The 14,651-nt window shown below is 38.0% G+C and overlaps 1 protein-coding gene across 9 annotated transcripts in view; it reads right to left on the reverse strand.

Moving 5' to 3' along the window:
- Positions 1-14,651, reverse strand: part of cspg5a (chondroitin sulfate proteoglycan 5a) — a 54,475-nt gene that overhangs the window by 25,860 nt on the left and 13,964 nt on the right. For 4 of the 9 annotated variants that reach the window (XM_051864694.1, XM_051864692.1, XM_051864690.1 and 1 more), the window contains exons 1-2: positions 13,486-13,981; positions 3,362-4,292 (exon numbers count right to left, since the gene is read on the reverse strand). In XM_051864694.1, the coding sequence (XP_051720654.1) occupies positions 3,362-4,292; positions 13,486-13,582 (1,028 nt within the window). In that variant the 5' untranslated portion in view covers positions 13,583-13,981. Of the gene's footprint in view, positions 1-3,361; positions 4,293-13,485; positions 13,983-14,651 lie in introns of those variants that run through there. The other 5 variants (XM_051864693.1, XM_051864691.1, XM_051864689.1 and 2 more) reach the window with 3 other exon arrangements.

The raw sequence follows: 14,651 nt of genomic DNA on the forward strand, positions 1-14,651 counted from the left end.
GTGCGCAGGGGAGGGGGAAGGACGGTGTTCTGAAAAGAAGTCTGAGCCATTAACATTCATCCTCTAATAAGATTGCAGTGGGGAATAAATCAGTGTGTTCAGGCTAGTCTCATATAAACAAAGCCAACATGGGACACAGCTGCCCAGAGCTCCACTGACCCACTTTGACTAGGCCTGTTTTGGGGAGTCAGTAGGGGAACCGGTCCCAAAGGGGGGGTTACTGGTAGGGCAAACGTCTGTGTACAATATGAGCATGGAGAGGAACTCAGGCTCAGAAAAATCACATTTGATTACATTTAGCAGATGCTCTTATTCAGAGATGTAATAAATTACACTGGTAATTATGATGACTAGGTGAGAGGAGTGTTTGGGAGTAAGTTTTCAGCAAGATCATTTAATATGAGCATGGACTGCTCATATTAGGTTACTGTGGTATTATTTAGAGGGGAAAAGGGAGAAAAAAAGATTTTTAATCCAGCACAACTGGCATACAGACAGTTGTTTGTTCCCCTAGAAAAAAAAAAGAGATTAAACAGAGTCTCCTGCTTCTTGGAGTTTTCTCCTGAGGAAAATACCCCAGTAATTTCACATATATCTCCTCTAAGAGATAGATTTCAACAAAGTCTCAAATTGTGCTCAATCATCAATCAAAAACCAGAGGTTTCAATATATGTACTCAAACATTTCCCATATTCTTACAAAATGAAATAATCTATTTAGTCATGCATATAGCTCTATATTTATTGCAAACTGCATGTAAACCATCCTAAATTCCAACAATGTCTTAGGAAAAACATCTGAGACACAATCCTTGTATGAAGCATAACTGAGAAATTTCATGAGCTATGATAGAGCAACCTCTGAGGAATAAAATGTTCAGTTAGGAATGAAATTTATAAGAATAAATGTGATTAAATCTGAAATTTACAGCTAACCATGACCTCCGGACTGACAAAGGTTGGGGATACAGTCAGGGTCATTGCACAATTCCAAAAAGAGGAAGGTACAAGAGATTTATGATCATGAAGAGGTTGTTAATAGTCACTGGCTGGCTAGGGGATTGTCTTAGATCTTAATCACAGTATGAATTAAAACCGGTGTGTGTTAGGAAGAGTTGTGGAGGGAGAATGACGATCAATTTCACATTTCTGCAGTACTAAGATCACCTGAACAGCATAGTCTGACCAAAACCCCCAAAATATCATCAATGTGTGACATTTCTGTAAAGAAAATATAGTAGTTGCTTTTCAGGAAGCAGTGAGCTTGGCTCTCAAGCATCCTCCCCCCGTTTTGACCTAATCTACCCTTGAACAAGCTGAATTTCATATCTCCTCATACTTATTTTCAGCTTAAACGTAATCCTCATGATGACCTCTTTATAGCAGTTACAGGCCCTGCGTTTGCTTTCATGGTAAATGTATTTGCAGTGATAGTGAAGTCAATGAACCCAGTGTTATTGTCATTGTTCTAAATTGGACTTTTAATAATATTTTTCCAGTAAAGGATTGTAGGAATATTGCAAGACACATAAAAACAAGCCAGGTTTCATAACAACTTGTGTGACTAGACTAGTGTGCATGTTTCATGTTTGGTCAAAAACAGTTGTGCTCAAAATAATCTGGCAGCAAGAGGGAAGTTTCCTAATAAACTTTCCTCATAAAGAATCTGGGAAAACATGTGGTACTTTCTGGTCCGCAGCACTCGGCCTTCCTTGTGCAAGCCCTTAGTTCCCCTTGTGACCAGATGTGCCATGAGGGAAGGCCAATCTTCTTGAGAGGTTCCCTCCATTTCATTCAAATTTTAGAACTTGGTTTTTCCAAAGAAAATCCAGTGGTGTTTGCTCATGCAAAAACTAGGGCGTTTTTGGGGTGGGGTGGGGGGGGGGTTGTGTAGTGTTGAATGTGCAAAATTCAGAATTCAGATTGGTTTCCTTTCAATATATGATTGGGAATTTGAATCGAAATTTGTCACATACCACAGAAAGTTGAACTGGAATGAAAGGAAAAGGATCTGTCTGTCCATCTATCTGTGTTGTTCTCTCTAAGGCCTCTAAACCAGGGGTGTCTAAACTCTGGAGGGCCACTGTCCTGCAGAGTTTAGCTCCAACTTGCCTCAACTTGCCTAATCAAGGTCTTACTAGGCATACTAGAAACTTCCAGGCGGGTGGAAGTTTCTAGTATGCCTAGTAAGACCTTGATTAGCTGATTCAGGTGTTTAATTGGGGTTGGAGCTAAACTTTGCAGGACAGTGGCCCTCCAGGAGCAGGATTGGACATCCCTGCTCTAAACCTTTAAAGTTCAAGGTTTTCAACATTGTTTCTAAACAACTTTCAAATAAGGTGTTGTAAAGCCAAAATTCAAATTTTGACAAACTTTGTTTTTCTAGTTAAAAAATTATAATTGAATTTCTTTCCAATTCCAATCACATTCCAATTCTGTATCCCATTCGCTACATTAGGAATTGAATTGGAATTTGAAAGACAATTCTCGATTCAATTCTAAATGGCACACAGCCATGTTGCTAAGGTGCTGTGAATGCTTACTGTGAAGTTGCTAGTGTGTATTGGATGATTGCCAAGTGGTTGCTTACTGGCCCAAGTCAGAAGAGCCGACCCTCAAGTACTCTGGCCGCTAGATATGGATCGAGTCACACCTTCAATGTAAGCCTATGGGATTTTGTCACCTCTTTCATAATCCACTAAGCGAAAATTGAAAGTCTAATCACCTAGGAAAGTAATAGCACACCTGTCCTAAACAAACCAAACTATAAGAATGAGCAAAATTAATATAGAGATTCTTGCCTTATGGCTCGTTTTCACAGAGTGGTACGGTTCAGTACAATACAGTACGATACGCAATTTTTGCTGTTTCCATTGACAGAAGTTGTGAATGGTACCCTAATTCTGAAAGGTACTGTACCAATTTTTGGGACCCTTCTGTTGGGGTACCTAGCACAATAGTACCAGTAGTACCGGTACCAAAAGGGTGATGCTACACTCTGCAGAACACTGATTGGTTGACAGAGAATCGGTGCTTGCGCCATGCAGCATGGGAAATAACAACACAATACCGTTGCAACAAAATGTGTATTTTTCTGCTGTTTTTCCTTGCAGCCTTTAGCCTTTGCTCAAACAAAGCTGCTGTATGTCCTCCATTGTTGTTTACTGTCACTTACTGTTACTTTACGGCATACACCCTTACTACCCTTACCCTTACTATCAAGTAAGGGTACTGTTGGCAGTGGAAACACAAGCCAGATCAGGGTTCACTGTCCTGAATCGTGCTATACTGTAATGAACTGAACCATACCGCTCGGTGGAAATAAGCCATTAGTGAATAATCTGGTTCTTCTAAACGCTTACCTGCAGAGCAATTGAGTTCCTTCCAGGACGTAGCACTGGCCCCCGTTGAAGCAGTAGTTGGGCTGCAGATCACATGGGGACTTGCAGGTGCCATTGGTGCGGACAAAGCCCTGCCGACAGTCTGAGCCATTCACTGAGTCGATCACACCAGGGGGGGCACGGGGGTCTTCGTTCACAGTGGCTCCTTTGGGAAACGTGAAACCAGGGTTGGAGGGCAATCGAGGAGGGAAGCGTTTGGGAGGAGGGGTAGTGGAGACTTCTTCTTCGAAAGACTCAGTAGTGCTGCTGTAGGGGTAATCGTCATTAGTAGGAGACACACTCTCATCGTAGGGCGTCATGTAGTCATAGTTGTTGGGCATGGCCCAGGAGGTGGGGTCACGACCCTGAAGCTCGTGCGGTGACAGAGACGGTGGGTCTAGGTTCTTGCGGCGGGAGCCGGAGTCGAAGAAATCTACGGTGACGTCAGAGGGGGAAGGTGGATGAGTTTGGGATGGGGTCGTGGGAGATGTCTCCTGGTCAAGGTCAACCACAGTGTCTACTTTAGGATCTTGCCAGGGTGGTTGTGTAGGCACTAGCTGCCTCACATCCTCTCTCACTTCCTGTTCCTCTTCCTCCGAAGTATTAACAGCCCCATGGGGAATCAAGTGGTCGGTCTCAGCAGAGTCGGGGCTGATTTCAGGGCTTGCCACAGTGGATGTGGCACCCTCACTGGAAGTTGGAGTTCCTGGAGTTGGCGAGAAGACTCCATCCTGCATGCCACTACCTACTTCTTCATCTATGAGCTTTCGTCCGGAGCGAGTCAGGTCTGAGGTGCTGGACAAGCTGGTGAACTGTGACACCTCCTCTATGTTCTCCTCCTCACCCGTGGTAGACAAGGAGGTCACATTAACAGCACTATCAGCCTTAGTTTCATTTCCCACCACAGAGTTACCTGTTAAAAGGAGCAGATTGCAGTTAGGAGAACTCAACAAATCAATGAAAACCCTTACATTCATCCAAACAATGCAATGTATTTAACTCCTTGCTTATTTCCTTCTCAGTGGTAGGTCTCCTAATATGTTTAAAAAGCTCCTTTAGCAAGCCTTGAGATTAGGTGCAATTATTTTACTAATGTACATGGTTCTCAAAGACAGGATTAGGGATTAGGGGTCGAGACTTGATTTATAGGGGCTCCCAGCAGAGTAACGATTAGTTAAAAAGACACACCATCTTTGACCACCAGAAAAGCCATCTTCTATCTTATCGGGTCTGATCCAACAACACTATAATTTTCATTAAAGTGTTCAATATGATATTCAATGGGGGGGGGGTATTTAGTATTAGTATTCAATTACTAATTCTCCCAATGAATTAGTAAAACAATTCTATAACAGTTGAACATGAACAAAGATACAGCACTTGTGTATTGAAAGCTCAGAAATATGTTGTGACTTCCACTACACAGGAAATTGTATGAATTTCTGGAATGGCAAAAGCATATTTTGTGAACAAGTACATGGACTCAGTCAACAGTGTGCTTTAAAACACAGTGGATTTGTGATCCTGCTTTCCTCTCGCACAAAGCAAAAGTCTAAGCAAATTACATGATAGTCTCTCTTTCTTGACAATGGTTGTTTCCAAAGATGACTGTTTTGCATTGATTTTTCCTGTGCCGTTATCTGACCACTCTATTGATGATGAGTTTATTTACTTCTGTACTGCCAGGACATTTTTGTTCCAAGAACAGCTGTGTTTTTTCACTTAAAACCAGTGACTAATAAAGAAACAAACTGAGCATATAGTCGGAGTCTCTGAGACATAACAAGTGGCAGTGGAGACTAAGATCTTTGGCACAGAGATGTTCCTCCAGAAAAAGGCTCCCAAAAATGGCCAGATGTGCTTGGTCTGGATTTTATTAGTGAGTGTGAATCACTAATGTAGTATTTATGTGACAAATCTGACGGAGATTAATCTGATACAGCTCCTTTGTGGTAACATTAGACATTAGTGAATCTAGAAATTAGCATTTAGATCTCTGCAGATTAATATGCATTTCAAACACAAATCAGTTATTGAAGAATAAACACTACACCCAACACAACAAACAACAAAACTCTGTCCATTTCATTTTCTGTAGACTGAACAGAAAAGAAACGTGAAATCGGATATTTGGACACCTCTTCACCAAGGCCGCATTTATTTGATTAAAAATACAGTAAAATTTCTTACAAAAAAAGTTTATTAAAAATTGTGCTATTAGTATACTTCTTTTAAACTTAAAAATAAGAGAGTATACTTTCAGTCTACTTTTTATGTACTTCTCAGAAAATATATACTTAAATTTACACTTAAGTATACTTGACTTATACTGACAGAAATGTATAAGTATATTTGGTAGGGATGCACCGATATGAAAATTTAAGCATCCAAAGATCATTAAGCATCCAAAGATCATGGGATTAATATATCATAATATGTCCGCCATTGCACAGACTCCCCACATGTAAATTTTGGCCGATACCAATAACCAATAATTCTTTATATTCGAAAGCCGATAACCGATATATTAGCCGATAAATCTAAATCCACATTTTTATATCATTTTTGAGAGCCTGATCACAATGACAAAAGTTTCACCATTAAAAGCCATGTCCCAAGCACACGATTATAATGTTCTCATTATAATTTTATGTAGCCTATATGACAGACTTGCACATGTTGCACTTAACTTTATTTTCCTTTTTGAAGTGACTCCAAGCAATTTAAAACCATCAAGGTGAACAGTGCACATCTGAAGTGTATCAGCTGAAGGAAATAATCCATTGATATATCGGCTAAATTTTCTTATTGGGCCGATAACGATAACATTAATATCAGGCCGATATATCATGCATCCCTATTATTTGGTCTATACTTGTACTCAATCTTTTGATTGAGAAATACTTAAAAGTATAATTAAGTATTCTAAGTATACTTTGAAGTTGTTTACTCTTTTGAGTAGCATATTAAATCATTTTTCACATAGTTTTACATACTGTCTTATTAACTTACATTGTTTGAAAATATTGATTTGTAAAGAAAACAGATATGTTCCTAATTCTGATTTTGTGAATTTTTGTGTAGTCCACTAGAAGTCTACATAGGAATTTACTTAAAATCTACTTAAAGTACAGTTAAAGGTATATTTCAAGTATAAAAATTAATACCTAAATAGGAACATAGTAGTATACATAATGCAAAAAATAATATATAAATAGTAAACTAAGCATGAAGTTATGTTTATTTAAAGAAAAATTACAAGTTGCATATTAAAACTACTAAACTAGTAGTTTACTGTGAATATACTTCGAAGTGTACTTTCATAAACTTAAAAAAAATGTACTACAAATATTTAATTTGTAGTATAGTTGCAGTGCAAAAGAAAAACGTAGTTGTAAACTAGTTATACTCAAAGTTTACTACTGTTAGACTTAAAGTATACTTAAAAGCATACTTTTATATTCTACAAATGGACCAATTTAGTCCCAAGTAGTATTGAAATAGTAGTACACATACTACTAGAACATTGATATTAGTATACTTACTACATAAAGTGTACTTAAAAATATACTTGAACTACTTCAATTCAAATGAATACTTAAGTATACTTTTTTTTGTATGGGAACAGTAATATTGTGAAATAACACAGTCAGTCCTAAAAAACTGATTTGTGTGAACAATGAAACTAAAGGTACAAATTTCAAAGCTCTCTGTGGACAAATATATTTAGCTTCTGATATAATTTAACAAAACATGCACAGAGCAAAAAAATGAATCCTATGTTTATTTTAATACAAAAGTAGTTTTAAATATGATGACTAATACAGGAAGACTTCATCAATCTGACTAGATAGAAACCAGATGTGTAGTTAAAGATCTCTACATTTAGTGTTTTGCACCATTAACATGGCCAATGCTAAGTAATAAAGCTCTCATCTGAGTAGCATAATCATATTTGCAGTTTATTGTATCTACTAAATTGTATAATGGTGTTTCCGTGTGACTCATTTTGAGAGCAGCCAGTGATTAAACTACAGATAGAAAACAAAACTCTGGAAGGTCTGAATTTGATAAGTGCAAACAGTTAATACACAGCGTCCTTCAACTGTTAGCAGACGTGTCATGGATACTTGCCGGTAACCTAATTAAGGAGCAGGATTTTCAGATACGCTTTCATGTATCTCCTTTTCTTCTTGCAGAATACGCCAAATTGGTCCGTCAGTCAAGACTATTTGTTCTGTAAAAACATTTGACACTAGCTGGAATGCTGGTTTTGCAGATTATGTGGGTTAAAGAGCCAGATCTGGGTCAGATCTTTACAGCCATGGCATTATCAAAGATCTCCTGCCATAATGCGTCTCCCAGACGGGACGCACTACAGAAGCGAGGAACCGGGGGGCCCCAGGCAAAGCGGACACAAAAGGGTCCTTGTGTTTCCCCTTTTCTCTCAGATGGTCAAATCTTGTTACATAATACTCAGTTACCCCTTTTTCTCTCAGGCACCCCAATGCAGCCCAGAGGGGAGGAGGTAATTTGGGGTTTGGCACTTGTTATTTGGTGGCCAGGCTTGGAGGAATGATGGCCACAGGTCTTGGTTGCATGACTTTGGGGAGACGCCAAGCTCTTTGTTTGTGCAGCACTGCAGAGAGTGAAGGGAGGACAGCGAAGAGCCCTGACAGCTCGTCTGTATCTCAGATGGTTTTCTGATGGCAGACTGCCTGAGCAAGAACTGTGGGAGGTACAACTCAGAAACCATGGACCCAACAGCTTCATTTAACGTTTTTTCTGTCATCTATGGGTCTAGTGTAACATTGTCATTTCTATAAAGTCAGCATTAAATGTTGGCTTTTATTTCCAGTTTACAACCAATTTTACTTCCATACGACCAAGATGGGATATTCAAAGAGAGAGAAAAAAAAAAAATCTAGTTTCATCTATCAGGAATTGATTGGATCATGAAAAGTGGTGGTTTGAGGGAAGGGTGTGAATATTAAAATCTGGAATAAAAAAATTTCTTTGGAATAACATGAAACGTTTACAATAAGATTGGGAATGTGTATTAAGAACATGAAAAGTTTCTCATGCTCACCAAGGCTACATTTATTTGATCAAAGATGCAGTAAAACGGTAATATTGTGAAATATTATTTCAAGTTAAAACAACTGTCTTGTTAATATATTTTAAAATACAATTTATTCCTGTGAAATTTCAGCATCATTACTCCAGTCTTCAGTGTCACATGATTCTTCAGAAATCATTCTAATATGCCGATATGCTGCTCAAGGAACATGTTTTATTATAACCAATATTAATATTGATTTTTGCAAAAACAGAAATACATATTTTTCAGGATTCTTTAAAATAAAAAGTTCAAAAGAACAGCATTTATTTGAAATAGAAAACTTTTGTAACAATATAAATGTTATTACTGTGATTTTTGATCAATTTAATGCATCCTTGCTGAATAAAAAACGTAATTTCTTAAAAAAAAATACAGAGTATATACAGTATAAGGGTCAATTTTGATTTCATGTTGACTTAGAAACTAAAATAGTACTGAATTCAGTTACAACGATTACAAGATTATGTAAAGAATGATTACTGAAAACATAATATTGAAATATTGAGAGGATTCCTGTAACACAAGTGCTTATCACACTTAAAATAGTTAACCCTGGATTATTCTAAACCCAGAGTAAACAGAATCCTGGGTTATCTTGCTTCATGTTTCACACTGCTCATAATTTACCCGGGGTTAACAATTAATCCTGGGTATTCATAAGGTTACGTTTCACATTGTACATTCCTAACCCCTGGGTTAACGTTCTTATTTGCATATTTGCGGTGTCAGTGTCATTGATTGGATAAACGCAGCATGTGACCCGTTTACATAACAGCTCTAGCACTGTGCATCCTCGACTATATTGAGTTTATACTGAATGGACATTTTGGACTATAAAGGTAAGAATGAAAAGTTTTCTTCTTTACTCATATTGTCGCGTTTTCTGTTAGCATTTGACATTTTTCCTCTCAAACGCTGAATTTACTGTTTACAAGGCGCAGTGTTTCCGTGACTGTCCAAAGCAGGCAAATATGATTATGCGATTGGTTGTCTGTTGCTAAGTGTCTAGATGTAACATTCTAACACTGCATCGTTTTTACATTGTACAAGTTTGGCACCGCAATGCAAGGTTAACCCTGCCGGAGCAGGGTTTCATAACCCAAAGTAAAAAGCGGTACTAATCTCGCTTCTAAATTTACAAGTGTGAAACATTCCTTTACCCAGGGTTAAAAGCGGTGTTTTGATCGCCAATAACCCAGGGGTTAAGCGCAGTGTGGAAAGCTCTTTAGGGTACATTTACACAACAACGATGTACTAAAAATGGAAAAGTTTTTCCTTTGCGTTTTCGTGTACATGACCACATTGTCAAAACGATCCCCGTTCGCATGAATCCCCGAAAACGACTAAAAATGCTGCATTTTACATGCCAGGCCACTAGTTGTCACTTTGTAAAGAAACACTGTGCCTATAGACTGAACAGCGAATACGCATGCGCATGACCTCAAGGTTTTTTACAAATTTGCACTTTTGTAGTTTACACGGAAACAATAATGGTATAATTTTCAAAAACATGCACTTTGAAGCCCGTTTTCAAAAGTTTGCATTTTCAGGCCCCCAAAATGCTGTTGTCGTGTAAATGAACAACCAAAACGCATTAAAAGTTTTCCATTTTTAGTTGAAAATGGTGTCATGTAAATGGACCGTAAAACAGCAGACCAAGCTAATGAATTTGTAAATAAGACATCAGTGTGACTGGTCAATAGAGACTGGCATGTTATTGAGTAATACTGGCCTTAACCTCTATGTCCAGCAGTACGTCCAGGAGCTGTTGCCAAAAGTGATTGATTATCTGATGATCAATCATCGAATCAAGCGCCTTAATCACTGTATGCCTCCAGAACATTGCAAAGACCGAAAAGAATTAAGCACATATGTGAAATATAAATAAAGAAGGATGCAGAGTAAATTCATGTAATGCAGTAGAAAACGTAGAGGGAATTTTTTTTTTTTTTTTTTTTTTAACTCAAATGCCTCCATTCAATGGGATTTTGTGAAACGCCTTGGTTTTCTGCGCAAAAAAACAGGGGGTGAATTTTGATTCCATCCCTCCATGGAATATTTTACCTTTACTAATCATGTAGGTATTAACAGTCAGATCTTTTGACCTTGAGACATAGACCGCTACCACTGGACATCTCTCCACCTCCCAATGCATAAATCTTTCCATTTCTGTACTCAACAGGTGGTTGGATGGAGGAGGGATGTGTTGCCATGGGAACCAGCTTGCCCTCACTGTGCAGAGCGAATGCGACGGCAGAGCTCGAACGCGCCGTGTGAAAAACCATCATCACAAATTCGAGTAAAAGAAACACCCAGAAAAACAAATATGCACTAAGGCTTTAACAAAAAAATATTTTAGACTACTCAATTTTCTAGCATCTGCACGACCCCTGATTTTTAATCTTCTCTGCCATTTTTCTACTTTTATAAGCTAATTAAATAAGCTAATGATGGCTTTTCATTACATGTATGAATTCACACGGTAGATACATTAGGGGTGGGGTGATCAGTTTCTGATGAAACACAAAATGGCAGCAGCCCACATTAACACAGCACATCTTTATAATTCACTCTCCTCCTTTTGATTGCTTTAAATTAATTAATTTTAAAAGAATCAAGGCATTGAAGATTAATGTAATAACGTCTTCAAAAGAAGAAGGAGGTGGACAGATTACTCAAACAAATGAATCCAATCACCAATAATGCATTTTTTCCCTTCCTCTGAAAACAGACCGCACTGACTTTATTTGTCAGCAAACGATTATGAATGAACGCAAATCTGATTAACCTCACCTAAAACCATCTAAAATGTGTAAGCTGTTGTTTTTGAGTACATTGCAACAGATCCATCTGAAAAGACACAGCCCTTTTGCCTACAAATCCATCCAATTCATATGCACAAATGCATCCACACAACAACAATAATTTCATGACAAAAAATGCCATATTCATATCACAACAAGACACTCTTAAAAATAAAGGTTCCTGTTTTCACAGTGATACCATAGAAGAAACATTTTGCGTTCCACAAAGAACCTTTCAATGAACCATTTTTTCTTAGTGTGAAGAACATTTGAATAATCTAAAGAACCTTGAAAGGTTCCATGGATGTTAAAGGTTCTTCATGGAACCATCAATGACAATAAAGAACCTTTATTTTTATGTATCTGTGTACATGACATCATATCCCTGGAACAAAGAACTGCAATCCTTGAAATACTCAGGACTGGACACGTTACATTGAAAATGACTAAAACTGCATGTCTTGGCTCATTTGGGAATATAGTAGGCTACAGTCAGAATGGTGGATTCCATTTGTAGGGATTGATAAATATGATGACATACAGCATTACATCAATTCGAGCAAGGGTCTCTCGATGTCCTCCTCAATCAAGGGGATTGAGATCAGAATCCTGCTTTAGTGTTCATGGCTTTTGGATTGATGCACAGTAACAGGTGGCACATACATATAGATACTATTAATCATACATGGGTCAATGTATGAAAAAATGGTATAAGAATCGGACTGAAATCAAGGCAAGATGAGGCGGGCAACACCTTTTTTTCCCTAGCAGCAGCTGAATGGCAAGTGTGTCCATTGGGCTCTTGTGACAATAAAAAGGCGATTCAGCATATACTGATCAGAGCATTGAAAGTGAATACATTATCAAATCACTTACTGGCACAAATCAAATTTTCCCACAAGGTTTCACCGCACCAATAAGGACCTAATGGATTGGAAAAGGCTTTCTATGATAGCCAGTGGCGGTGTCTTCAACTCTTCTGCCCAAATGACCATTTTCTAGCAGTCAGCAAAGAATACAAAAAATTGCTTTATATTTTCTAAAAATTCCTTTTTGTTCACATGGAAGGAAGTGAATCAACAACTAAAATCAAAAGCAGGTACATGCATGAAGCTAACAAAGGGCATGGCCACCGGTGACATCATTTTACCTGACCACACTAACCGCCATCACAGCAGCTTTAACAAAGGTGTACAGCTGATCTACTGCAGTTTGGGGCATCGTCAAGTAAAATGTGATAAAAGAAAGAACATATACTAGTATAGATAAAGGACATCAATATTTCTATTAACAGATTCAAGAACACCAAGACACCATATTTTCCTGTCCTGTTGCTGGGCGACAAAATGCAGATACTGTGCATCCACCTAGATGGACAATAAACCTTCTAACCACCAATATACTTTATATCATTTAATGAAAAGACAATCTTATTTACATAAACACAGAGCGCTTCAATGAGATCATCTCTAATGCTCAGTGATGTATCGGAATTTTAAACACACCACTGGTCGAGCAGTCGCTCCCATTGGGCTGGTCCTCCATCCTTCCCTTGCTGAACGACACAATCTCTGAAATAACCCAAGTGTCTGACCATTACAACTACAAAGACATTCTTGTTCTGTGCGTAAAATCAAACTACACGGATAAATAGTGTGATTTGCTGCGCGAAAATGTCCGAGCATAAATTATTTGGTGCTCTAATCCTGCCTTTGTGCACCTCCATCATTGCCATAGTGACAACAGCTGCACTGTGGAGTAATCACAGCGCAGTAACTCTACACTACTACTACTACGAATACTACTGCACAATATGGCCAGGAGGAAAAAGAAATTTGCGCGTTATGAGTAATTATTTAAAGATCAAAAATGGTCTGCAAATTGCTTGCAGATGTTTTCTGTGGTGTCTTTACTTTTAATGTGGGTTAATTAATGATGTGCATTTTGGACGAATCCCCAAATATCCCAGTTCGACATTTAACCTACATTTCAACGGCGCTGGTCCAGGCACATCAGCAGCAGCCGGCGCGCAGTCATGATTTACGCGCTGCAAACCCAGCAGCGGCTGCACTACTGACCGACATTCTCATTTTGTGATGCTGTTCTGTCATGCCTCCTCGTGTTTGAAGGCTACTGAGTCTTAACTATCAGCTGATTTGATATGCATGTAAAAATCTTACCATGTGCAAACAGCGGTGTCAAGAAGACAACCAGGAGGACAGAGAGCATCGGCACGCTCCAGCATCTCGAACACAACCTCATCTCCTTTCGGCTCATGCTTGCGTGTAACTAAGAAATCTAGCAGAATAAAAATTTTATAACCTCCTGGAAACCAAAAATGTTCAATTTGAGAAGTAAATCCTTGATGTGTTTTGTCCGATCTGTTATATCGTATCTCCTCTGCGCTTCTCCATGCCCACTTCTTTTGTGAGGTGTCTTCTCTGGTCGTATTTGTTTACTTCTAATCTTTTTCTCAATGCGATGGAATTTCTTTCTTTATGGTTCCATTGCCACAGACCAAATGCAAGTCGGTGATCTTGCTGAGAACCGGACGAACGGACGCTGGCCGAATCAATCGGGTTCTGAAACCAAACCAACGCGCGTCCACTTGGAGAGATGCGATTCTACGCGTTCTCACAGTATGAGAGGGAAAATGATTTCGGCTCCCACTGTCTCCCCACCCCCTCTTCTCCCCAACCCCTCCCCAAGTTCTTACTCCTTTCAATAATGTTCAACTACTGACAGACACGAAAACAGCCCTCCATTGTACAAGCTCGATTTTTTGCTTTGCTCATCCAATGGGTTTTTATCTTGGATAGTTGGAACCACTGATTTTGCTGCTTGGGGCTTAGGCTTTCATTTTCAAATATTCGCACATATGTTGAATACGTATATAAAATTGTATATTTTGTAAATGACATTATAATAATAATTATAATAATAATAATAATAATAATAATAATAGAATATTATTAATAATAATTATTATTTGTAATATTATTAACTATTTTAAATATGAAAGAACAAGCCACTTAGCCAAAGGCAACAGATAAATAAATAAATAAATAAATAAATAAAGGCTGTCAAATGATTAATCGCATCCAAAATAAAAGTTTGTTTTTACATAAATGTGCGTACTAATGTGTATAATTATTATGTATATATAAATACACACATACATATTTAAGAAACATTTGTATGTGTGTGTGTGTATATATATATATATATTATAAAAACTTATATATAAATATAAATATTTTATATATAAATATAATACATTTTTCCTAAATATATACATGCATGTGTGTATTTATATATACATAATTATACACAGTACACACATATA

This window comes from Ctenopharyngodon idella, chromosome 16 (genome assembly GCF_019924925.1).
Source record: "Ctenopharyngodon idella isolate HZGC_01 chromosome 16, HZGC01, whole genome shotgun sequence".
NCBI classification, from domain to species: Eukaryota; Metazoa; Chordata; class Actinopteri; order Cypriniformes; family Xenocyprididae; genus Ctenopharyngodon; species Ctenopharyngodon idella.